Source organism: Stegodyphus dumicola, chromosome 1 (assembly GCF_044657685.1).
Source record: "Stegodyphus dumicola isolate Sdum_Otavi_A_Nest chromosome 1, ASM4465768v1".
Lineage (NCBI taxonomy): Eukaryota > Metazoa > Arthropoda > Arachnida > Araneae > Eresidae > Stegodyphus > Stegodyphus dumicola.
The window spans coordinates 103218090-103245769 of NC_140768.1; the positions used below are offsets into that span (position 1 = coordinate 103218090).

General features: G+C 32.2%; 1 protein-coding gene across 3 annotated transcripts in view; it reads right to left on the reverse strand.

The window, feature by feature from the left end:
- The window catches only part of LOC118198622 (coronin-6-like), a 159342-nt gene that overhangs the window by 22826 nt on the left and 108836 nt on the right, over positions 1-27680 (reverse strand). For all 3 annotated transcript variants that reach the window (XM_085818516.1, XM_085818523.1, XM_035370353.2), the window contains exons 6-9: positions 15590-15694; positions 15256-15401; positions 8340-8400; positions 4779-4880 (exon numbers count right to left, since the gene is read on the reverse strand). In XM_085818516.1, the coding sequence (XP_085674642.1) occupies positions 4779-4880; positions 8340-8400; positions 15256-15401; positions 15590-15694 (414 nt within the window). The remainder of the gene's footprint in view (positions 1-4778; positions 4881-8339; positions 8401-15255; positions 15402-15589; positions 15695-27680) is intronic.

Consider the following 27680-nt stretch of genomic DNA (forward strand, 5'->3'; position numbering starts at 1 on the left):
CCTCCTTCACCTCCACCTCGATTTCCATTCACAGCAAATCCAGCTGTTCATGTAAATATTGATCTAAGTAATGGAACTCTACAATTTCTTGATATTTTCTTTGATGATAATCTTCTTGAAATTATAGTTTCTGAAACCAATAAATATGCAGATCGGACCAATCGGAGTAGTAATCTACGAAGGAATAGCAGAGCAAAAAAATGGGAACCAACAACAAAGCGCGAAATTCAAGTGTTTCTTGCTTTGAATATTTTACAAGGAATTGTGAAAAAGCCTGATGTTGAGCAATACTGGAGTAAGAGACATTCAACATCAACTCCATTTTTTCCGAAAATTATGTCTTACCGACGCTTTTATCTTATTCACCGGTATTTACATTTTTCTGATGATACCGAATTTGATGCTAAAACACACGAGTGTCCAAAACTGCAGAAACTGTGGCCGATCATCAAGCATTTGAATACTCGTTACCGAGAAACTATCACACCTGAGTGAGATGTTACAATGGATGAGAGTTTGATGCTGTACAAGGGAAGATTACACTGGAAACAGTATATACCTCTAAAGAGATCACGATTCGGCATAAAAAGTTTTATTTTATGTGAATCGAAGTCAGGTTATGTGTATCAACTTATTATATACACTGGGAAAGATACCCTTTTTGATGATAATTACCAGCATTTGTGCAAGTCCTCTCAAGTAGTGATGACACCTATGCAGCCACTATTGAATAAAGGATACTGCCTAACGACAGACAATTATTACACATCACCAGAACTTGCAGATATCCTTATCAAACATCAAACAGATATATATGGAACCCTGAGACTTACCAGATAGGACGTCCCAAAAGAATTACAGAAGAAAAAATTTAAATTAGGAGCAATCTGTGCGTACCAAAGAGGGAAAGTCTGTCTAATGAAATGGATGGATAAGAAAGCTGTATCTCTATTATCCACAATACACAACCCTATAATGATTGAAGTGCCATCTTACAAGGATGAAGTCAGAAAGAAACCAAAGGTAGTGATGGAATATAATAATACCATGGGAGGTGTTGATAGAATGGATCAGCATCTCACCAATTATCCAGTCACAAAGAAGAGAGGAAAGAAATATTACAAAAAAATATTCTTCCACCTTTTAGATGTATCGCTGTGGAATGCATTCGTTTTATACCAGAAGCATGGAGGAAAATACTTGCATTTGAATTTCAGACTTGATATAATTGATTGCCTGATTGAAAGACACGGGACTGTAAATGAAAAAAAGGGACAACTAGGAATTTTGCCCAATCCCTTACGATTGACTAAAAGGCACTTTTTAGAAGTGATTGCTCCCAGCGACAAAAAACTGAGACCAACGAGGCAGTGCTTTGTGTGCTGCTCTAAAAGAAACGATTTCGGAAAAAGAGTGAGAAAAGAAACTAGATATTTTTGTCCCGACTGCGATGTTAGACTATGCTTGTCACCGTGTTTTAAAATTTTTCACACAAAAGCTGAATTTTTAAAGATATTAGATGTAAGTATAATAATAAATTCTCTTTTCTAATATCCATTTCTATAAAGTATTTTCCCAGATCGCTTATTTCACCAGAAAAAAGCCAACTTTAAGTAAAAATGTAATTTTTCGTTGAAAATAAAAATTATCATAACTTCATAAATTCAACACTTATAATAGTTTTCACTCTTGATTTGAGTTTCTATAATCGATTTTAAAATAAAATTGTTTTTGAAAAATATGCTTATTTTTTGACACTATACTATATGTCAGAAAAAAGAGACTGTTAAGTGGTTAAAGTATCTGCATGCAGATCACAAATAATGGATAATGGAATTTGGGATAATTTAAATCCAAAGCATACTATTATAAGAAAAATTCCAAATTTTGTTCAGCACTCAGAAGAAAAGAATCTCAACACTAAAACAAAATTCTTATGTGTCAAAAATTTTGTTGTTTTCTTTCCCTGCATTTGAGCTACAAGGCTTTTAAATGCAAATAATTATTTTTTATTCAGTCACCTTCTGACAAACTCAGTGTGGGAAATTAGTTTAATAACTATATACTATTTATATTGATATTTATATCATAAAAACAGTAAAAAAATATATCTTTCTCTCATGCTTTCTTCAAAACTTGAAATATGCTGCTACAATGTATTTGTGACAGCAAAGTTTCCATAGAATTTTGCAATACCAGTTACTTAACATCTCAAGAAATCAATGTCTACAAATGATATATTATTAATGCTGAGAGAGCTAATGGATAATAAATATGCTATCAAACAAACAGCTAAAAAATGAAGACAATGTTCACAGAATTAGCAAATAAAATTGAGGATAAGAGAAAGATAGCCTGAAAGACCGTAGTTTGAAGTACTGTAATAAAATCGAGGATAAGAGAAAGATAGCCTGAAAGACCATAGTTTTAAGTACTGTAATAAAATTGAGGATAAGAGAAAGATAGTCTGAAAGACCGTAGTTTTAAGTACTGTTAAGAATTTAGAAAAGGCTGCTTCAGATTACAAGAATACATTAATATGAAAATTTACATTAACTTACAACATTTTTGCTGGTATAATTTAACTAAAAATAATTAAAAAAAGAAAAGTGGTGTGGTGAATTTAATTATGGCAAAGCACACTAGGGCTATCTGCCTAAGGGAAGGGATGCCTTCGTGGAGGACTTTCTAAGGGAAACTGGCTCGTATACACGTTACACATGGGGAAAACCACGAAAACGGCTATGCAGCCAGCCTGTTCGCGGGATTCGAACATCGGACCGAACTACCAGTGTCCAGTGACTTTACCGCTCAGCCGCTGGTGGGCCTAACAAAAAATAAATAAATAAATAAATAAATAAAAAATCCGCTAAAGATTTTAATGCTCTTGCTAAGGTTGTAATTTTTCTGTCTGCTGACTCTGAGACACTTTGTCTTTTTCAATTTATTATTAAACATCATCTTCTCTACAGTTATGCCACATAAAATTCAACAGTAAAATCATAAAATGTTAAAAGTATTATACCCTTAGAATTTCAGATAGAGTGTTAAATGTTGGCACACATTATTTAGTCTAGGAGGGCTATTATTCTTGAACCTCACTTTTACATCAACTCACTTTTGCTGTTCATCAAAGACACCAGAGTGGCCACCTGCCTAAAATAGTTACTATTAAAAAAAAAAAAAAAAAAAACTTATATAATGCTTTTAATAAATCTAGGTAGTGTCATTTCGCGAGTCCAGCAGGTAATTAATAAAATAATAGAGAAATGTGTTTATTTCTTTTAAATTGCTTACTCTGTTAATAACAAGATAACAAGCAGATTGAATTCAAAAGAAGAATTACACAGCTTACATTCTGCCATATTGCACCAATGGATGTGTGGAAGTTAAAAATATTTTATATCGAATATTTTTAGAATTTCTGATAATGTTAAATGTTGCCATGTTTTTTACATTTATTATATTATTTCTTTAAAAATAATCATGGCAATAAGATTTGGTGGCAACATCCTTTTATTCTGTTGCAAGCATACTTTTTTCTTTTTATATTTGCTATACTGTTTTTAAATAATATACAAAAATTAGTACAGTCAAAAGTCGTTAATTCGGACCTCAAAGGTACAAACTTTCTGCGCATGCGTCGCGTTAACGGCGCACAAGACTTTTACGGCTGCGAATATGCGTGTGCACATGCGCATAATACGTTTACGCATGCGTGTTCAATGTATAACGGACAGTATAAGCTATGCTAAAATTATCTAATTCAGTTAATGTTGCAGATTGCGTTGTTCCTTAATCTTCGAATTGAATCCGGCTTATTATTTTTTGTAGACTGTTAAAGCAATTTTATAAAAGTAAGCTTGAATTTTCGATTATGTCAAATAGAATTTCCGAGATATATTTACTAATATGTAAAGGATCTACAAAGCGAAAGTATGTTTCGAAATCCGAAATCTGTTTATCAATTTCACGCTGCTATGCTGCGGGGTGGTGGCGAAACGCCGCGGCGCAAAATGAATTGGAAGTTGATCTGTCAGCACTATCCTTATCTTCAGGGCAGATGTTTTTATTTTATTTGGCTTATAATTCCTTACTAAATGTAGTATTTCATCTCGATGTACTCCGTCTTTGATATGATTTAAATCAAGTTCCTCGTCATTATAATTCGCTTCCGATAGTGAAGAAAGTGACACAGAAGTTATTGAAAACGAAAAAATTTCGATTGACAAATTAGTCGGTATTCTCGACACAGCAAGGACTTGAACAGCGGAACTTTGTAACTAAACAAGAAATTATGTCTGTTTAATAGAATTAAAGAGAAAGTATTATCACATGAAACGAAGCAACTTACATTGAAAGAAATGTTTAATAAAGTAAACAAATAAATATTAAGCTTTTTCTTTTTGTAAATTTTGATAACCTTTAGATCATAATTGTTCTTTATTTCATACATTAGTTTCATATTTTTAATTTTGTAATTTCTACATGCCGTCTTACCAGATTTAAACTGATAATCTATTATCCGGAAAAATCGATAATCCAGAATCTCCGAAGTCCCGACGAGTCCGGATTGACGACTTTTGACTGCATTTTGATAGCAACAGTCTTTCATTTGTGTTGCCATATATATATATAATATGCTGTTTTATTTATTCAAAAGTAATACATGGAATAACATTTTGGGGACATTTGAAAAGTACTAACAGACCAAAAAAATGAGGCTGGGTCTAATGGCACCTCTGGGGCTAAAAAAACTAGATTTGTAAAATACTTACTAGCACAGGTTCAGCATCTTTACCATTTGCCCATTCTTCAGCTGACATGGCAGGAGTATCAGCTAGTGTGTCTGGATAAAGGTCATCTTGAAAAAGTTCAGACTAGAAATAACAAAGAAAACTTATATTACACAGTGTGGAAGGAGAGAATGATAGAACTTCACGAGTTATTTAAGAAACTAAACATTATCAAAATGTACGTTAGAACTCTTTAACATGGATGTTTTCCTTAAATCTATGTGCACAATCAGAAATAGTGCTAGTTTGCTCTTTCAGTAGACTTTTAAAATATTCTTATCAACAAACAGATAATTTAGCATGACATGAATATATAATTTATATAAAGTAGATGTCGCTTGCATGGCATCACAGTTATCCATGACTATTTTGATAACATTATGGGATTAACAAAAATAGCCTTAAAAATATCAACAGAAGAATTTAATTTAAATATAACTATAAATGCTTATACTTTCACTATGTTCCAATTAGGAAAATGCCATTAATAGTTAATTGTCAGCAAATGCTATGCTAAAGTTAATTTATGAACTGTTTATATTTATGTTTCTGGAAATTATTAGATTAATGCTGTAATCCCAATCCTAAAAATTGCAGAGCACCCTCATCTCAGTATTTGTAGGAAATTTTCTGATTTCATCATCATCAACTTCTACAGAAAGTTTATCACATTACGTGCTTGGATTAGTTTCAGAAAGTGACTGGCAGTTATCTTCTATCATTGATGCTGCAACTTGACATTTTTTATCAATATCCACTTAAGTGATAAATTCTGCAGAATTCATGTTATTTATTCAAGGCAACTTTTAACCCATTACTTGGAGAAATGCCTTGGATGAATTTCTATGCTCTATTTCAACCTTATTTCATGATTTTAACTTTTATTTGGTGATTTTACTCCAGTTTAAAAAAATCATTCTATAATACTTGTATTTGATAACATTAACCAGATTGCAGGTCCCAATACAAGACACACTTTCCCTGTTGTCGTATACAAAACAGGCAGGATTTCTTCAATTCGATAATATTCGAATGATAACATTAACTGCAATCACATTAAACAGTGACTATTGTATCAAATTACTTACATTACAGTGTTTTAAATGATGAATTATATTTATTTAGATTAAAATTATTTCTAATGTGTTTTATAAATTAAAGAACAAAAAGAATAGAAAAATGTTGATAAATATCAAAAACTTGAGTAAAAGTAGTTTTTTTACACACATAAAACTAAATACTTAATAGGCAAATAAAACACTCCTTCCTAAAACTATGAACTACAAACTACACTCCTTCCTAAAACTATGAACTACAAACTACACTCCTTCCTAAAACTATGAACTCCCCCCACCAACACACACACCATTTGAAAATCCGTGTTCTGGGGGGGGGGAAGTTTAATTACGCTTATCATAATACAAAGTAGTGTAAGTAAAAATGCATGTACTTAATTTATATCATAATGTATAATACATTTATTTATATTACATTTATATGTAACAGTGTATTTTAAAATATGTATATATGCTCATTATACAGTGTAGAATATTACAGTGAAACCTTGTTTCATGAATGTCTTGAATCACAAGACTTTTTAAGAGGAAAATGTCTCAGATGATGAACAATGTCTCAAAATAAGCTGGCAACAAATGATACTCCAAAATGTAGTTAATTCAGTGGAGGAAATATATTTAGGTTTAGAAGATGACGATGGACAGAAGGGTATTTGTTCCTAGTTGTTTCATACACAAAATTTACATGAAATTGGATAAGGTACAAGGGTAAAGATAAAGCAGTAGGGTATACCATGACAACTGCTTTAGAAGCATTTTAAAATATAGACAGAAACAAATTTCAGTGAGCAAATTTTTAATGGGAAAAATGCCTAATGATTCACAAGTAGGGGTGAGCAGTGTTCAGGTATGGGGACAGAAAGACAGTAGCTATCTAATATCTTTACAGAAAAGGCTGCTTTGCTAGCTTTTTCACCATTTTCTTTATATATTATCAATATTCCACAACAGAGATAGGATACAATTAAATTCAAGTTTTTTATTTTTTAATGTGTTTTGCTTTAAATATAGTGTATGTATTAGATTTAATTAGTTACATCAGATTTGCATTATGAACTTGCATAGACTTGCAAGTACTCTTTTATGACAGGATTCGGACACATTTCTGCACATGGAAATTAAGTACTTTTAAGGACCATTAATGAAAAAAATTAAGGACCTATGAGCAAATGGGAACTGAATAAATTCAATTTAAAATATTATCTATATCTGAATTTCACTTTTGTAATACCCTCCTAAAAATAAAATAGATCCCAAAGTAGTATACATTATTACTAAACATGAATTAATTAACATAATTATTAATAAGTTTGAGATTAAAATAAACTTTATACAATTTATCAAGTAGCATTAAATATTTTACACTTATAATAGTTGGACATATTTGAAAGAAGATAAGTGCCATTTACATTTTACTAACAGTTAGCTTTATGTTGATTTTTTTGTCTCATTTTGTCACACACTTAGTCAGTCTAGAGGTTTAGTAAATAGCAGGTAGATTTTATGTCAAACGGCATAGGTTAAAATGAGAAGTAAGATCATTATCAACATGATTCATAACAAAAGACTGAATGCTGTCACCGCTGCTACTTGTCTAGAGAGAGCCCTGCTAATAAGAACAAACTTGAAATGCCTGATGTAGACATGATTGGCAACTGTTGAAAGTTCCTCCAAAATGCTAATTCACACTCAAAATGGCAGTTGTAAAAACAGACAGAAATTTCAGATGATTAAAATTAAGGACCTTCTGCTGATTTTGGCCAAAATTAAGGACTTTTAATGACCAAAAATCGATTCCAAAAAATCTAAGGACTTTTATAAGGACCGTATGAAACCTGTATAAGCATGTATATTTGGGATCTGGAATTGAATCATTTTTGAATCAAAATGAATTTCATTCATTTTTCATTAAATTGTACAGGGTATATTGCTTTAGTTCAGGAATATTTCAGGCAATAAATTATCTTCAGGAATGAATTAGTTCATGAATCTAGGTTTCACTGTTCCAATTTGCAGCGCAAATAAAGATAATAGAGGGATAGATTTGGAAACTCATCCCTTCATCCAAGTTCAGAAATTAAAGGAAAATTAACAACAAAAGTAGGTATTTTTGGTTTTTATTATCAATTTACTTTTAATTTCTGAACTTTGGATTTACTTACTGACCAGCGACAATCAAATTACCAGTAGAACAAGCAATGACCACACCCAAGCGCTGAAACAGATTAAAAATGAGAAGATTTGACATGCAGATAATACGTATACAAACAATAAAGTCTCCATATTGATACATTCAACAAAATCTGAAAAGCACAGTAAATATCCTAAAAGATTTTAAATTCTAATAAAAACATTCTTGGAAAGAACTATAATTTTATGAAAGTACAAGAAGCAAGGTAAAGGGGGGGGAAGAGAGTTCTAAGGATAAATTATACATACAACAAAATGCACCTAAAAATTAACTTACTTTTCTAGGTACAGTAAATGTAATAACTTCACAGAAACCTCTTGAATGTAATTTATAAAACCTATAAAGAGGAAACGAATAGTGATTTAGCATGAAAATTGACACTCCAGCCTAATATACACCACAGCCACTGAAGTCCTTTCCTGGTTTTCACTTTGCAACCACTGGTCATAGATATACATACTTCCACTTACAAAAATGTTTAAAATGATGCTAAGATTCATGTTTTTGCATTTTTAAAGATAGCAATTACAAAATATAATGTTTTAGACATTCCTCTGGTCCCTATACTTTAAGAAAATCATGCACCTGTTAAAAAAAAAATAAAACACAATACATCTGATACCCATAAGACAAAAACTGACTAAGATTATTACAAAGTCAAACTTTATTTTCAGGGCCAAACATAAATGAAAGAATGAAGTGTCTTTGTGAATGTATTCTGAGAAATGCATCTGTGCAGAACTAAAAATTAAGTATCATTTATAAAATGATTTCTGATGGTAAGAGATTAAGTGATGAGCATTTCTATGCAAATTATAGTGAAAAATATTGACCAATAATGTTTTTTAAAATGGAGATCTTATTCATGTAATCTTATAAAATTTGCATTCTGAAAAACAATGGTTGGCTTTCATACTGGCATGTGCAACTTATAACATTATTTTGCTTTAATTAAAAAAAAAATGAAAAATTCTCTACTTTAATGAATGAACTCTATTAATTTTTCTTACATTTACCGAATTATTATTCTAAAGTAATAAAACTTCATGAGAATATTAATGATGTATTTTTAGACCTGGAAAACTTAACCCGGGTTTGATCGCGCTGGGTGTCTCACACCCAGTGACTCCTTTTTCGCACTTTTTCTTCCCAACCTTTTTTTGAAAATGGACGAGTCTCCGTGTAGCTGCCTCAAAGGTCATTCCCTTGGAAGAGGAGAATCGGCGAAAGAATTCTAAAAATAGATCTACTTAAATCACGGGGCTTGAGTATCTCACTCCCAGAGCGAGCATTTCTGTAACTGTTCTCAGTACAGGCAGACGTATCTAAATCGTTCTTTTGTTATGGCGCGTTACCGCACTTATGACGAAGAAATGCGGTATTTGAAAATTTTACTGGATACTGTTTCTTCTAATGAAGAAAATATAGAGGAAGATAGTGATTTTTCAGGTAATGAAGAGCCAGATGATGAAGAATATTGTAGTGATAATGATTCTTCAACAGAAATTGAATCTGATTCTGAAAACGATGTTTCAGATTCAAGTGAAGATAATTATTTTATCGGAAGAGATAACATAACGAAGTGGAATAAAGAGAAATTCAAAGCTAATGTTAGAATTTCTGTGAAAAATATAATATCAAAACTCCTAGGAAATACACCAGTTTCAAAGAATGTAATTTCTCCTGTGGATGCTTGGAACCTCCTTATATCTTCTGATATGATAAAGTTAGTGCATTGGACTAACAGTTTTATAGAATTGATCCGAGAGCATCTTTCACGGGAAAGAGATGCAAAAGAAACTAATGAGGCTGAAATTAAAGCATTTATTGGATTGCTTTATCTCATTGGTTTGCATAAATCATCACATGTGTATGTACAAGATCTTTGGGCAACAGACGGCACTGGAATAGAAATATTCCGTACAACCATGTCATCAATACGTTTTTATTTTTTATTGAGATGCATCCGATTTGATGATATGCAAACTCGCCAGAGCAGAAAAGAATTAGACAAACTGGCCCCGATACGTGAATTCTTCGAAAATTTTGTAGAAAACTGCCAAAAATCGTACAACGTTGGAGAGTATGTAACTAGATGAGAAATTAGAATCTTTTAGAGGGCGATGTCCATTTCGCCAATACATGCCAAAGAAACCATCGAAGTATGGAATAAAAATTTTTGCGCTCGTCTATTCCAGAGTGTTCTATACTTGGAAAATGGAAATATATGCTGGTAAACAGTCGAAAGGTCCATTTCAAGTAGATAATTCTCCCAGTAGTGTTGTAAAAAGATTGATGGAACCTCTGGATAATTCAGGAAGAAATCTAACAGTGGATAACTGGTACACTTCTTATCCACTTTCGCAAGAACTTTTGAAAAAAAAAATATAACAATTGTTGGAACATTGAGAAAAAATAAGACAGAAATTCCTCCAATATCCTTGAGTACAAGAAAAAGGGACGTTTACTCTTCCATGTTTGGATTTCAGAAAGAAACGACTATTGTTTCGTATGTACCAAAGAAGAGTAGAAATGTTCTTCTGCTCTCAACAATGCATAACGATAATGCAATAGACATCACTACTGGAGAATCAAAGAAACCCGAAATAATAACTTTCTATAATATAACGAAAGGAGCTGTCGATGGCATCAACGAAATGGCTGCAACGTATTCAACAGTTAAAAAAAAAAAAAATCGATGGCCTATGACGATATTTTATGCAATGTTGAATGTAGCTGCTATAAATGCACGCGTTATTTTGCTATCCACTAAGGAACCACCGACTCAGAATTGAACACGACGTTCTTTTCTGAAAAGTTTGGGATTTAAACTAATCGAAGACTACAAAAAGATCAGAAGCCAGCAAACAATGCTCCCGCAAAGTTTGAAAGTAAAACTGGCAAAGAATGAGGAATGAGGACTCTCAACCATCTGCTAAGAAGGCAAAAGTAATAATTAAAAGATGTGCTGAATGAGGATCTGAAAAGGACAGAAAAACAAAATATATTTGTGAAAAATGTCAAACACATGTATGTATGGAACATATGGCATGTATTTGCAGGAAACGTACAGAATAATTGTAAGTAATATTTTAAATAAATGTTTAAAACTGTTTCGACTTTTATCTTTTTCTTCTGCTTTATGTTTTGTGTAAATTGTATAGTAGAAAATAGGAAGAAACCACCCTGCGTATGACACACCCAGCGCGTGTAATGCCGAGTTAAAAATTATTTGTATGAAAATTCTTTTGGCATAAACAAAACAAACTTAAATATAAATAAAACTGGCAACAAAATTATAAATAAAGATGCTAGTAAATCACAAAAGAATATCATTAAACGACATTTAAGGAGAAAAAAAAATCAACCTTGGATTATTTTAATTTATTTAAACTGAAATCCCTCAAAGCAAATTCAAAAAGATGTCAAATATTGCAAATTTTGAAATAAAATAGTTCAGTTAATTTTTGTCATACTTTTTGCATTTTATTTTTATAATGAGTAAAACATTTTCCTAAATATCTTTAAAGAAACTATAGAAACATTAAAAAATTATATTTTTTTAATATTATATAAAACTAAATTCTTTAAATTGAAAATATATATCTATGACCAATGGTTGTAAAATAAAGGCTGGGTATGAGCTTTTGTGGCACAGTGTATCGACTGTTTAACATGCTTAAGTATTTAATAAGCATCCACTAATATCCTGTTTAATATGCTTGTACCATTACACACAAATTTTCATTCAAAGTCTATCCAGTCATTAGTGATCAATGACTATAAGATGTAAAAAGTAATGTAATAACCAGTGACTGCTTATCTCACAAATGCCTGTATATCCATGTTCACTACACATCATAGCATGATTACCTGTGTGAATTTCATCTATGCAGCTTAGCTTTAATTTTATATTTGAGCTATTTATACTAAAAGCAACTGAATAAAATGAATTCTGAGATGTACTTATTATGGAGCATTCAGTGGTTGTTTTATTATAAAATGCTAGAAGTTTGTAAAAATAAATAATGTCTTCAAATTGAAAAAGAAGTACACATATAAAAAGAAAAAAGAAGTAAAATGTAGTCAGCTCAACTTTCTAACTAACCACACTAACTCTTAAATGGTGTGGTGTATTTAATTATGGCAAAGCACACTAAGGCTATCTGCCTAAGGGGAGGGATGCCTTAGTTGAGGACTTCCTAAGGGAAACTGGCTCGTATACATGTTACACATGGGGAAAACCACGAAAACGTCCACGCAGCCAGCCCATTCGCGGGATTCGAACCTCGGACCGAACTACCAGTGTTCAGCGACTTAACCGCTCGGCCGCTGGTGGGCCCTAACTCTTAAATGACAAGGATGGAAAAAAATCTCTGTTGTTGATAAATCTATATTACGTTTTTATGGTCCAGAAGGGAGGGGGGGGGTCACAGAACTTGCAATCATTCTTTCCTTTGGAAATGTTCTGCAGGAGATACCTGCTTAACATGATCATGTTTGTTCATGACTATTTTAATAACATTAACCAAATGACAAAATTAACCAATGAAGAAAAATATCCTTCAAAACAGGTATTTTTGCTGCATTTAAATTTGGGAAATACAAAAGCTTGTTTATGAACTGTTCTTAACAATTCAGGAAATTATTCAACTGATGTTGTACTCTTAATTTTAATATTTGGAACCATTTCTCACTGGGAAAGAACATGAGAATTAAAAATTTTAAATTAAGTAGGGGACACCCCTTAATTTGAGGGAAAATAAAATATTCTGTAATTCCCCTCCTCCCTTTTTTCTTTTGAAGAAGAAAAACTTGCATTTGATCCTCCTCTAATTAATAAAGTGATTTAAAAATCTATGTGAAAATTAAAGTCGTGTTTCTGCCTAATTTTAAACGGCAGACTGAAATTGAAATGGCGACTTAACCCCTCACATGGCAATTTTTATAATCTATTTTGATCTCATTTGGCAACTTTTTTTTAAAAAATTTATTGCATAATAGTTTGATCATATTAACTGAATTCCTGATCACAATACGTGATATATTTTCCATGTTTTCGGATACAAATGGGAGCCACTGTGGCAATTCGATAATATCCGGATGATAATGTTAACTGCGGCCACATAACGTAGGGTCTATTGTAATATGCTTGGTGGCAAAATTGCTAGTAAAGATTCATAATTAGCCAAAGATATAATTTTCTGCATTTATCTTTAGATCGCTCATGAAATTCTTAATAGTATTGTCACTGCTGCTTCATCACCTCTGTTGAACCTTTTAAAAATATAACAAATATAGCTGATTTTTTTAAACATCTATCAGTCTTCAAAATTTGATTTATTGTCATAGTTTCTTTAAGAACATTCTCTAAAATTTTAGTGCTCTACAAGAAATGATTTAGGATGTTAGGATTCTGCAAAAAATAGGGACGAACACAGTAATCATACAGATTTGAATGCCTCATTTATTTCATATTAAAAAATATAATGCAGTACAAAGTCCGAAACAAAAGTCCAGTACAAAGTAGTGACTTCGGCGATTCCGCGGATCTGGGATTTTTCCGGATATTAGATCATCAGTTTAAATCTAGTAAATGGCATGCAGAAATTATAAAATTAAAAATATGAAACTGTAATTTATGAAATAAAGAGCAATTCTGATCTAAAGGGTATCAAAATTTACAAAAAAAAAAAAAAAAAAAAAAAAAAAAAAAAAACTTAATATTTATTTCTTTACCTTATTAAACATTTCTTTCAATGTAAATTGCTTCGTTTTTTGTGCTAATACATTTTCTTTAATTCTATGGACACACATAATCTTCTGTTTAGATACACTGTTGAAGTCCTGTAGCTGCTATTTCGAGAATTCCGACTAACTTGTCAATCAAAATTTTCTCGTTTTCAGTATCTTCACTGTCACTTTCTTCACTTCCAGTAGCGGTATTTTCTAGATCTAGAACCATACTACAGATTTTGCCATTCATTAATTGATTGATGATTGAGAAGCATTGTCATCACAATGAAAAACATCTTTTATAGCATTTTCATTTATTACCTCTCCTTCACATTTCTTTACAAAATCTGTTAACTGGAAAATTTCACCTTTGTTTGCGATATCCAAAAATCTTTAAAATTAGTGGCTATTATCATCAAATTTAACTATCCTTCACTATACATATTTGGCTATGCATCATGAACTTGGCGACTAACGACAAGTTGTTCTGTTACATTTTATCTTGCTTCTATTGCACACTGACACAATTAAGCCTGAATTGTATTAGTTTAGTTATTTATTATATTAATGTCTAATTCTTGCACATGCTTAAGGCTTATTAGAGGTCTGAATAAATAAATTCCCACCATATACTTAAGCCTTATTGAGGGCCAGCGCTAGATATCTTACTGGCTGATGCAGTCTCTGTGGGTCCTAAATTCTGTGACTCGATGTGGCCATACGAGCCCTGACGCTGGTTCTGGGTTTATGTGAATAACAAATCAGTTATTCTTAATATAAATAGTCCTAAATGTAATCTTTGGGTCTATGAGTATCATCAATAAAATCTATTTTTAGCATGTGGAAAGAAATTTTTGGTAAATTTTTCCCTTTCAACATTTTTTTAGCACATTTAACTTAAATCTGTAATCATCGCCAAGTGTAATGTCTACATAAAAGGTTACCACACTCCTTTATTATTCAATTGCTAACATAAAAAAAAAAAAATGTTTAGGCATTGCTACACGAGTCATTACTCAAGTTGTCATGTTTTGATAAACATGCGGTGATGAAAGGAAAGTATAACAAAGAATGATTTGCCAGGTTGGCGTCAGATCAATGATGTATCTATGTGGAATGTTTCAGTTTGAGATGTATGCCAAGCAGATACGTAGCAACGGAGCCAAATTACTGATTGTACAAATTTATGCTAAAATGATTGCTTCTTCAATAACAAGGTATTTTATTTAGTGTCGAAGTGAAAATAAGAATCGGGACTCTCCAGATGTTTTATTATGCGCTGAGGGGGAAATCAAATGTGCATGCATAAAAGAACGAGAAAACGTTGGTGGTGGTTTTGAGGTCTGTATTTTAGATCATTCCGGTTAATGGACGTCCGGATTTCGGACTTCGTACTGCATATATAAAACTGTTTCAAATTTATTTGGTAATCATTCTTAAAAGAACTACTTCTCACCGTGCAATTTCACATTGATGAATATCACAACCTCTCTTTGGCATAGATCCAAGACCTCTTTGAGGTTCTGTGGACTGATATGTGTTTATGTAATGCACAAACGGTGGTTCGTCTGTGATTTCGAAGTACCGAATATTGCTGTCCCCCTAATGAAAGAAAAAATGGCAGTATTCAGATCTAGCATGCATTTATGTGCAAATAAACATATTTTTGTATGCAACCAAAATAATAAATCAAAATAGGCCAGATGAAATCATTTGCAAATTTTTAATTAGCCATTAGAAATGTTATTTATTTAAAGTTATTTAAAGGTTTCATCTGATATCTTTCTTACCTTGGCACATAAATATAAAAGATTTACATCAGGATCATATATTGGACTTAAAATTCCATTACTTGTATCTAATTCTTCTAATATGATAGGTTCTGAAAGGGCAACCTAGAAAAGAAACAAAATTTTAAAATCATAGCAAGACAAAAAATACGCTCACACAGTTATGAATTCTAAAGCTACATAATAGCAATTTCAAACCAAAATTGCATGCCAGCCACAATTACAGGGTTATTCAAAAAGAAAGAGCAGATTGCAAACATGTATTTCTTCCAAACTACAAAAGATAGAAACATGATTTTAACATTAATGGATAGAGAAAAATGTACAATTTAGTACGGGTAACAGTTCCAATCATGGCCGCATTGGCGCTGTTGTTTGTTCTGGTATTATTTTTCGGTTGGTAATCTGTAGTGAAATGGCAGCGACAGCACAGCAGAAGTCTTTTTGTGTTCTACAATTGGCAAAATTAAGAGTCCATTGTTGCAGTTCAGCGAGCATTTCGCCGTCAATTTAATAAACAACCACCACATCATAAGCAAATTTACGAGTGGCATAGAAAATTCGTAGAAGATGGTTGCATCTGCAAAGGGAAAAGCACAGGATGTCCACGCACATTGAACGAGAATGTTGAGCGTATCTGTACACTTTACGAAAGGAGCCCAAAGAAATCCACATCGCGAGCAAGCAAAGAACTTAAAATTCCTCAACCAACGGTATGGTGAGTTCTAAAACATCTTCTGCACATGAAGCCATCGTTTTGACATTTGTCGTGTAACACACGGTGCTCATACTGAATGCATACCATAATTGTAAACTTTTCTCTATCTATTAACGTTAGAATCATGTTTCTATCTTTTGTAGTTTGGAAGAAATAAATGTTTGAAATGTGCTCTTTCTTTTTGAATAACCCTGTATATATAAGGTCTAACAGAGAATTCTGCCCATTTGGGAAGTAAAAGAGAATACAATTTTCACACCTTTAATAATATTTACTGTACAATATAATTTCTGTCTTTACTTATAACCTCTTGCCAGCATGATGATAATTTGTAAATACTATTTTTGAAAAACATGCCACCCTCAGAGGTATAGAACTCAAGTAGTGCTTGGCTCACACCTGCTTCAGTTTTGAATATTTTTCTCTTCCAAAAATTTTGCAAACAGAGAAAGAATGGGTGACAGTTCAGTGGGTGCTAGATCTGGGAACTATGGTTGATGCAACAGAGTTTTTCAGCTTAGGTATAGGATTTTCTGACAAGTTACCCAAGTAGTATGCGGTCTGGCACTATAGACCACATGATGAGCTTGATGAATTATAATAGTACCATACCACATGCATGATGTGCTTTCTAATGAGCATCGCTGGCCTCTTTTCTTGAGTGTATTGTTTTAAATCATCCACTTACTGAGAGTATCTTTCTGAATTGAGATTTTCATTAGGTCTCAAAACTTTGTAATGCATTGGTCCTTGGACGTCTCATCATATGCACAGCCTTCTTTTATTCAGATTGAGCTCAGTTTAGAGATGGAGGTCACAGGTTCTCTGGGCTCATAGAATGCTCTTTTTCTAATGATGTTTTCTTAGGTGATCAACTTTTCAGTAATCATCTGGTTCCAGAAAGGTTTGTTTTTATTCCAAGCAGCATAGATGTGCATATGATGACTCGGTCATGCACACTTTTCTTATTTAACTCATTAGGCACCCATTTGGGATACGGTCCAAAATGGTTTGCTGAACTGAGTTACGCTTTTCCACAATTACTGATGTTCAAAAAAGGACACTACTCTAAGATGATCTTGACAATATTGTCATCGATTCAAAATGGCTGCTTAGAGCTTGGTTTATCATTAAGTTCGAAATCACCTACTTCAATTTTTTTTAACTACGTCCTAGGTGTTCTATTCAAAACTGCATTTCCAACAAAAATTTTCTTTAAATTTCAACATGTTTCTGTAGCATTTTTTTCCTTGTTGGAATTTGTACAAAATATTGGTATTGTAAATTAACTTTATTGGTAGCTACGTTTGCATGATGATCACATCTCATTTAATAATGATATATTTAGAAGAGCACATGGGCATAAATACAATAATAAAGAGAGACAGCCATATATGTCTCAAATGAAAATGTGCATGTGTGTTGAAATTTGGAATAACGTTATTGGACAGAGCTTTCCAGTAGACCTAATATACTATATATATACATTGCAGCACATTTACTCTTAATGTATGTATATCTCGATTTTCTAATCTAGTGCCAAAGGTGACAGGTGTGTGTGATGTTGATACATGTTTGAAACTTTACTTATAAAATTGAATTTTCCTTGAACATGGATTAATTGAAAATTTTTTCAACAATGTTTAATCTGTACTATTTACATTATTTTTCTTCATATTTATTTTTTACTTTTCAAAATTATACATTCTTTTCTGTCTAGCTAAAATTATGAGAGACTTTCTTTCATTTATTTATTTACTGTCTTTAGATGCCCAATTTAGAGACACTAAGTATTTGTTAAAACATATATAAATACAATAATGCAAAGAAAAAAAATTCAAATTTATATTTTTTCTATCAATAATAAACCAAATTCCTTATTACATATAAAAATGCAATTTTATTGCACCGAACACAATAAAAACACACAGTTTTCCAATTTTTCTTGAGAAGGATGTTATTCTTCATCCACATTAGTTAGAGACATGGCTTGCAGATTTCTCTCTTAATCACTATTGTAATTTTATTTACAACTCTTTCAACAAAATGAATTTGTGTATGAAAGCTACATTCAAAATTTATGTGCAGCCCTAAATAATAGATATTGAGATATTGCTAATATAGATATTGTCTGATAATAAGCACAAATATAGGTTTTGCATTTTACCTTGTGAACTTTCCCCCTAGATTTTTAGTGGCAGGTTGTGATCTGAATTTAAAAAAAAAATATTCACATAAATTTCCCCTTCCAAAATGTATTCAGGAAATGATCTTCCCTAAACTTTAAATATGGATTCATCCCTGTAGTGTTTGTTTCTGTCTTCCTAACAAAGACAATCTTTCCTAAACTACTTTGAAGGTCCCGCCGAACCTTTCCCTTCTAACAGCTGAACTTTATGCCAGATTGATACAAGAACTGACTGATCAAAGCAAAGCAAGGCACGAACCGACATTCAGTCTATGATTTCCCCATATCGGCTACACATTCACTTTCTCTATTTATGAATGACTAAGTCTGAGGAGAAGCAGAGACAATAATAATAACAGTCGAGATTCAAGTTACAGGGAAGTAATAACTGAAGGCATATTATTAGATATTACTATGTATTCTTATTAGAATGTAGGTCTCTTTTAAAGAAATAATACTATTATGATAGCTATCTGTAGTTTATCAATAACTACTTTTCATTTGTTATGTTCTTATAGTAACCGTATCCTTCAAAAATTATTTGTCCAATTTTCCCCTCTCAATTTTTAGAAGGTAAACTTAGCAAAAAAAAGGGGGAGAATAACAAGAAAATATGATGTAAGCCAGTTTAGTTCATTTCCGTCTGTACATGGAATATGAAGTGCAGAGCTGTGCTTTCTGCTAACCAACTATTGACTGTCTTGAGGCAAATACCAACTCAATGCAAAAAATCAAAAATGCCAGAATACTGCAAGTTCCACCAATTCTGGCTGGTGAACTAAATTTACAAATTGTAGCTAGGTGAGAAGCTCTCCCACTTTACTACAATCACATGTCCTAGTATATATGCATATAGCAACAAAACCAAAATCTAGTCATTTTGTTTCCTCAGCTTAGTCCTTCCTAAGCTTAGTCCCTTTTTCTATGTCTCTTAAGTTCTAAGATCCATATTTAACAATGCACAGATGAAATGTGTTCACAAGCCATGTAAAATTGCTTCTGGGGATTCATGACCCATAGGCTAACAATTTGAGAACATTACTATATGACATTCTATTCATATTTTTCAGAACAATCAGTCATATTTTAATTTAAAAAACACCCATACAAAGCAAAAAAAAAAAAAAAAAAAGAAAGAAAAAATGCAACATTATCCCGTATTTGTAAGATAACTAATATACTTAACACAGTTAATATAAAACCCTTATGGTGCTAATATAAGAAAATGCTATCATCATCAACTTCAGCCCTCAGTCAGCAGAGTTACTTTTCTCTATTTGTTTAAGCATAAAAAAGGATCTCGCAGAACTATGCTAACTGAATGGTTGAGCATGATATCTAAATTTCATAATGTGATTAGAAACATAGCTGATTTAAACCTATCAATAAGATATCGCACAAAAGAAATTTCAAAATGATACTATAATATAGACTGAGCGTACTAAAATTTATTAGTTCAAACATTTTCCCACTTCTGTAACAAGATCACAACAGTATTAAAAAAAAAAAAAAAAAAAAAAAAAACCAGCTCACATTAGATTCAATTAGAATAATTTAAAAAAGTTTAAGTATTTTTTATCTTTACAGCCTACAATAATTTTCTTTAAACACATCTCGATTCTCAAAACCTAACACTTTAAAGAAATACTATGTATTTGTGACAGATTAAATATTCTATTTAATAATGTGCATTCCAACTGGCAAACAGACATGACACACTGTCAGTTTTGTTCCACAACATCAATAAATGATGACTTATAATATCTTTCAATCTGAGGTTGTATGGATTTTAGTTTTTCAGATTTCTAGTTACAAGTGAAAATAGTCAGATTTGAGCAGGAGGAAGATAGAACAATTTTTTTTTAAACATTCTAACAGAGAAATATATATATTAAATACACAGAATTATAGTTATTTAACAGAAAGATACATTACATAAAAAGAAATGGTCAAAAACATCTGATTTTTACAATTTTCAAAATCTGTTTTACTGTAGTTTGCTTTGAAATTTTAATATGTTTTAGTTTGAACATGTCCTGTTGTTGAAAACCAGAGAATAATGGTATTCAAAAACAGGACATGTACCATGTCAAAGTGATAAAATTTCCTGTAAATGGTTTGAGGGGCATGCTAAACCAAATAATGAGCCATCATGGCACATAATTTGGATTTTGCACTAAATAACACTTGTGAGTACACTACAACTAACAAATCAGATATACAGATCTTCTACCAAGGAATCTACTGGATAACTCTATAGTTCAAGATCATTTCAATTACAATTTCCATAACCAGCTCTTACTTATTCTTTAATCCTTCTCATGACAGTTAACTAATTTTTGATGCATACATATTCTACATAAAAAGTAGTTGACTATCATCTCTCTCTCTGTGTGCATATATGAAATAAAAGGATGGAGCAGTGTTGATGTGTACTTAGATCCACATTGAAGAACTTTGATTGTGTAGTGCTAATATGTTGATTTCGTAATACCTAAAAAACTTGGCAGTCGAAGCGGTTTTGATTCCATTTTTATCTTCCAGTTGACTTTTGTTCGAACTTCTCATAGTATAGAGGGCGCTGTGGTGCTGAAAGAATTCTTCTGTGTGTTTACATTATGTAACTGTAAGTTCGACGTTGAGATGTGTCTGTATTACTGTGACATATTTTGGTGTTTTCATTAAATATAATTTTAATTAATTAATTAATTAATTATTATTTTATTAATTAAAATTAGACTGATGCAAACTCGTCGAAACAAAAATAGCGTTCGAACAAAGATCGTCAAGTGTTACTTGCCTCACGAACTTCGCATTCGTATCATTAATCGCTTCGTAATATGTGGTGCTGTCGCCGGGGAATATTGTAATGGTGGGGTGAGTAAATAGTTTAGTTGAAAATTTGTTCGAATAGAATATTTTGTAATTGTTGAAGTAGTAAAGTTGTTTGATTTCGTTGATCTTGTTTGGTAAAAATTTGCAACTTTCGTTTTCGCATTTACTGAATGTTTGCATTGATATTTAGACGTTCGAATGTATTTGCAAGTAAGAAAATGTTGTGTTTCTTAGAATTAGAATTTGTTGTTAATGCTTGAAGTGTGATTTGTTGTTGAAAATTATAGTTTGTTTTATTAGAATTCTAGAATTAGAATTTATTGTTAAAGTATTTGAGGGGTAAAATTTGTTGCTAGAAACTGTGAAAATGGCTAAATTGTTAAACCTTCGAACTAAGCGTGGCACACATCGTCAACAAACTTTAAAGTTAGTAGAAAAGATAAACAGATATTTGAATGAATCAGATATTGACATAGATGTATGTGATTCATATTTAGAACAGTTGAATAGTTAAATTGAAATTATTAACATACTAAATAGTGACATTGATGAATTGTTGAAAGAAGAACAAGAAATTAAGGATGAAATTAACACAGTAGATGAATATAACGAAAAAATAATACCTGTTAAAGTTACAAAACAAAATTAAATCAATTGGTAAATATCAGTCAGGTGAACAAACAGTAAATCCAGAAAATGTTCACGTAGAAAATAAAACAAACAGTAAATCCAGAAAATGTAAACAAACAGTAAATCCAGAAAATGTTCACGTAGAAAATAAAACTTTGCATTTAGAAAACAGAACTAAACTTGCTAAACTTTTGCTGCCTCCATTCTATGGTGAGCCTTCAGAATATTTAGATTTTTGGAATCAGTTTGAGAATTCTGTGCATAATAATTCTAATTTAACTGAGGTTGACAAATTTTGCTATTTAAAGTCGTTATTAGGTGGTAAAGCCCTAGCTAGCATTAAAGAATTCTCAATTACTCCAGAAAATTATAAACAGGCTGTTAAATTAATTTCTGAAACATTTGGCCAAAGAGACATTTTAATAAATGCTCACTTGTCAAATTTATTAAATCTGACACCTGTAAAAAATGCTTCCAACATCCAGGCTCTTCGTAACCTTTATTTTGAAGCCCAGGAATTAAATGTTAAATCGGAAACATACTCAACAATAATGACTAACATAATACTAAAAAATCTGCCAGTAGAATTGAATTTTCTAAGCAAAATATAAAAAATTGTCATGATTTACAGGAATTGATGGAGTTTTTACATAATGCTATTAGTGCAAGAGAAAAAGCATTCCATATTAATTCTAATAATGTATCATCATTTTCATTCTAACCAACACAAACAAAACAATTTTCGAAATCAGAAACAAAACTTCCCTCCGAGTTGCAATAATCAACACGCGTCAGTAACGGAACTTATGGCAACTTCCCAAGTTTGTTTATTTTGTGGTCAAGGTCACTGTAAGACTGAATGTGAAAACATGACTGCACAACAAAAAAGGGATAAATTAATTATGGAAAGGAGATGTCTGTTGTGTTGTAACATAAACTGTTTTGTGAAAAAATGTAATGCTAAACAGTGTTCATTCTGCTCTGATAGACATGCCAAAGCTATCTGTTTTAAATTTGAAAATTATAGCAAGTGTTCAAACCAAAACTAATTCAAAACCGGAAGAAAAACCAAAGGAAATGGAAATTCAGCCTACTATTTCGAATTCAGTTGTAAATGATAGTAATGTGATTTTATTGCAGTGTGTTAGGACAGAAATTGTTGGTTGTAAATCGTCAGGTGCAGTTACTGCAATGTTTGATAACGGTAGTGAGAAAAGTTTTATTAAAAGAAATGTATCTATGAAGTTGGGATTAAAATGTATAGGGTCAGAAACATTAAAGATTTATTCATTTGGAGCAAAGGATCCTTGGTTGCAAACATGTCGCAAAGTTGAAGTGAGATTGCAAAATATTTTAGATGGAAAAGAAGTCATAATACAGGCGTTGGAAACAGATGAAATTTCGAGGGCTGCGATTAATTTGCCAAATGAGAGTACAAGAGCTGAAATGGAAGCCAAGGGATTAACTTTAAACGTGGGGATATAATCAAGCGTCAGATGATAATGAAATTTCCTTGTTAATAGGTATAGATTTTTATTGGAATTTGACAAAAGGTTTTGAAAGGCTAAATACATCTTTGGTAGCTGTAAACACAGAGCTTGGATGGTCCTTGCAAGGAAACTGTGGTGATATGAGTAAAACGGCTGCTGTAAACATAGTTTTAGGTGATCAAAGCACTGTATCAGCTGAACTCAGGCATTTCTGGGAACTGGAAAGTTTAGGTATTGAAAACAAGGAAGCGGAGTGTTTGACTTTAGTGGAACAGGAGATACTTGATGAATTTAATAATTCTGTTGGGTTCGTAGATGGAAGGTATTGTGTAAAGTTGCCGTGGGAACCAGGTATGCAGGAGAAATTAGGAAATAATAGAGAAGTGGCTTGGAAACGTTTCTATGGTCTGGTTAGGAGATTTAGAAATGATACAGATTTTTTTTAGGATTATAAAAAGGTAATTGATGATTATCGTAAGGAAGGTATCATTGAGAATTCGTCGTCAGACATTGAAGTGTCATATTCTGAGCAGTCATTCTACTTACCGCAGCATGCGGTCATTCGCAAGGACAAATCTACCAGTCGACTTCGAATCGTGTTTGATGGTTCTTCTCATGAAGGAGGACAACTGTCGATTAATGACTGTTTATTTAAAGGACTAAACTTGTATCCAAATCTATTTGAAATGATTTTAAAGTTTCAACAAAATACAATTGCCTTCACAGCGGATATAAACAAGCGTATCTACAAATTTTGATCGATCCTAGTGATAGAAAATTTAATAGATTCTTCTGGACTGATGATATCAGTTCTAATTCATATCAAGAAATGAACTTTAGTAGAGTTTTATTTGGATTAAAACCAAGTCCATATTTATTAGCTGCAACTTTGAAATATCATTTTGATAAACATAAACAAGAGTTTCCTGATACTTGCAAATTACTATCAGAATGGTTTTATGTTGACGATTTGATTGGAGGCGAAGAAGACTTGTAAGCGGCTTTGAAAATTACGACTGAAAGTGCAGAAATTCTCAAAAGAGGTAGCATGATATTATGAAAATGGAAAACCAATTCCATGGAACTGCGTAAGCTGTGGAAAGATGCTGAGTTTGACATCGATGAGGAAAGAAGCTCAAGTATGGGACTTGATTCACCATCCAAGGTGTTCGGTCTAGTTTGTGATCCAGATGAGGACAGTATATCTTTCAATGTGAAAGAATTATCAAAGTTTGTCAAGAACGGAACTGCTTCGAAAAGGTTTATTCTTCGAGTTGTGGGTCGTATTTATGATCCTATCGGATTTCTTAGACCTTTCACTATAAAGCTGAAGTGCATTCTACGAGAACTGTGGAGTCATGACATGGACTGGGATGACAAACTTCCATCATCACTGGATCACAAGTGGCAATTGTGGTGCAGTGAAGTCGAACACTTAGAAGATCTCCAGATTCCTAGATGTTATTTTTCAAATTTGAACTGTAAATTTATTTCATTTGAAATTCATTCTTTTTCAGTTTCATCTCTTTTAGCCTATGGAACTGTGTTGTATTTAAGAGTTATATCTGAAGATGGGAGTATAAATATTACTTTTATATGTTCTAAAAGTTGTGTTGCTCCTATGAAAGGTCTTACATTACCAAGACTGGAAATTAATGGAAGCTTTATTGTCCGCAAGATTAGTCCATCAAGTAAGTAAATGTCTTAAATTTAATACTTCTAGTTATTTTTGGACCGACTCGATGATTACATTATGTTGGATTAAGGGACAAGCTAGTAAATACAAAACTTTCGTACAAAATAGAATAGAAGAAATTCAATCTCTATCAGATACCAATAATTGGGCTCATTGCCCTGATAAGGATAACCCTGCAGATATCTTGTACAGAGGAATTTCTGCAGCACATTTAGCTACAAACCAGCTTTGGTGGAGTGGTCCACCATGGCTAAGTCAATCACCTGAATACTGGCCTACTGAAAGAGAGAACTTAAAATCTATAGACGTAGACTTAGAACTAAAAAAAGAATTTGAAAGTACAGTGCAAAATAATTGTTTGGTAGAAAATTCGAAATTTATTTTAGATTTAAGGAAATATAGTTGTTTGTTAAAAGTACTAAGAGTAACTGCACTAGTTAAACGGTTTGTTAATAAACTTCAAAAACGACAAATGATTGCAGGTCCCCTCACAGCAGAACTTCAAAATGCTAAAATAGACTGGATAAAACATGAGCAAAACATTGAGTTCAACTTAGAACTACAGAACCTTAAAAATCGTAAGTCGATTCCTAAAAACACTCCACTTTTAAATTTAGCCCCATTTCTCAACAGTTGTGGTATATTGCGCATAAAAGGAAGATTAGAAGAAGCAGCATTTACAAAGGATGAAGCTCACCCTATGCTTCTTTCTAAGCAGTCTAAATTTACAGAGTTAATTATTATTCGAGAACATAATAAAATTTTTCATGGTGGAGTTACATTTACGCTAGCCAAAATTAGGTCTAGATTTTGGATTCCACGAGGTAGACAAATTATAAAAAGAGTATTAGGTAACTGCCTAATTTGTCGAAAGTATAAGTTGAAACCAGCTAAACAAATAACTAGTCAACTACCTAAAAGTAGAATTACTGAAAACCCTCCTTTTACTGTAACTGGCATAGATTTCACTGGCCCAGTTTTGATAAAAATCAGGAAAGGATATGCCTCAAAAGGCTTATATAACATTATTCACATGCAGTGTTACTAGAGCTGTGTACATAGAATTAATCACAAATATGTCAACAAAAAATTTTATTTTGTCATTAAGGAGATTTTTAGCAAGAAGAGGAAACTGTAAAGCTATCATTTTCGACAAAGCTAAGAGCTTTAGAGCCACTAATGAAATTCTTAAAGAATTAGCAAAAATGATAATAGATTTAAAATTGAAAGATTTCATATCCATAAACGGAATAACTTGGCAATATATTGCGCCTCACGCGCCCTGGTGGGGTGGTTTTTATTAAAGGCTTATGAAAAGTATCAAAGATCCTTTGAGAAAGATTCTCGAAAGGTCTCTTCTTAACTCTGAGGAAATGATGACTATTCTATTCAAAATTGAATTAGTTCTAAATCATAGACCTCTTACTTATGTCCACAATGAAATAAAAGAGCCAGAAGCTCTCACACCTGCCCAGTTCTTGTTTCCAGGGCAAGAAAATATTTCTTATCCTGTACATTTCGCCGACCTTTTCAGGAATGAACCATTGAACAGGCAGACTTTGACTAGGAGAAAACTGTATCAAACTAATCTTTTGAAACAAATTTGGATAAAATGGAAGGAGAATTATCTCCTCGAATTACAGTCAGCGCATTTATAAATCCATCTCCTGAAAAAAATCTTAAAAAGGGTGAGGTTGTATTGCTGGAGGGCTCGACGAAATCAAAATTTTTATGGCCTATTGGAATTATAGAAGACTTTTATAAAGGTAGGGATGGGTATGTGCGTTCATGTTTAATTCGTACTTCTCAAGGACTTTATCAAAGACCCGTCCAATTGATCTATCCTTTTGAAGTTTAAAGTTATATATAATATATGTTTGTGTCATGTATAGTATTAATTTGGAATGTAGTTTTTCAGTATTGATTCGTGCATATTAATTTGTGATTATATCTACATATACTATTGATGTGTACTCTTAACAGAGCACAGGTGGGGTGTATTCGAACTTTTCATAGTATAGAGGGCGCTGTTGCGCTGAAAGAATTCTTCTGTGTGTATACATCATGTAACTGTAAGTTTGCCGTTGCGATGTGTCTGTATTACTGTGATATATTTTGGTGTTTTCATTAAATATAAACGAAAGATATCGTCATGTATTTTTGTATACCAAATCAAGATCAAAATTAGACTGATGCAAACTCGTTGAAACAAAAATAGCGTTCTAACAAGGATTGTCAAGTGTTATACCTTTCAAACTTCACATTCATATCATTAATTGCTTCGTAATAACTTTTGTGGCCACAATCACTTGACACTCTATTCGTGCCTATTCACAGAATATTTACATTTTTGATATTATTGCGCTAGCAAGACAGCAAAATTACATCACAGCAGAGCAGAGAGCGAAGCTGAAGTGCATAGTTATACTATATGGAAACACGTGAAGAGAAAGGTTTTGATTTGATTTAAAAGTTTCAGTTTACAATTATTACATAATCAGTGCTGCACAGGCCATGCAAAATGGAATGATGTA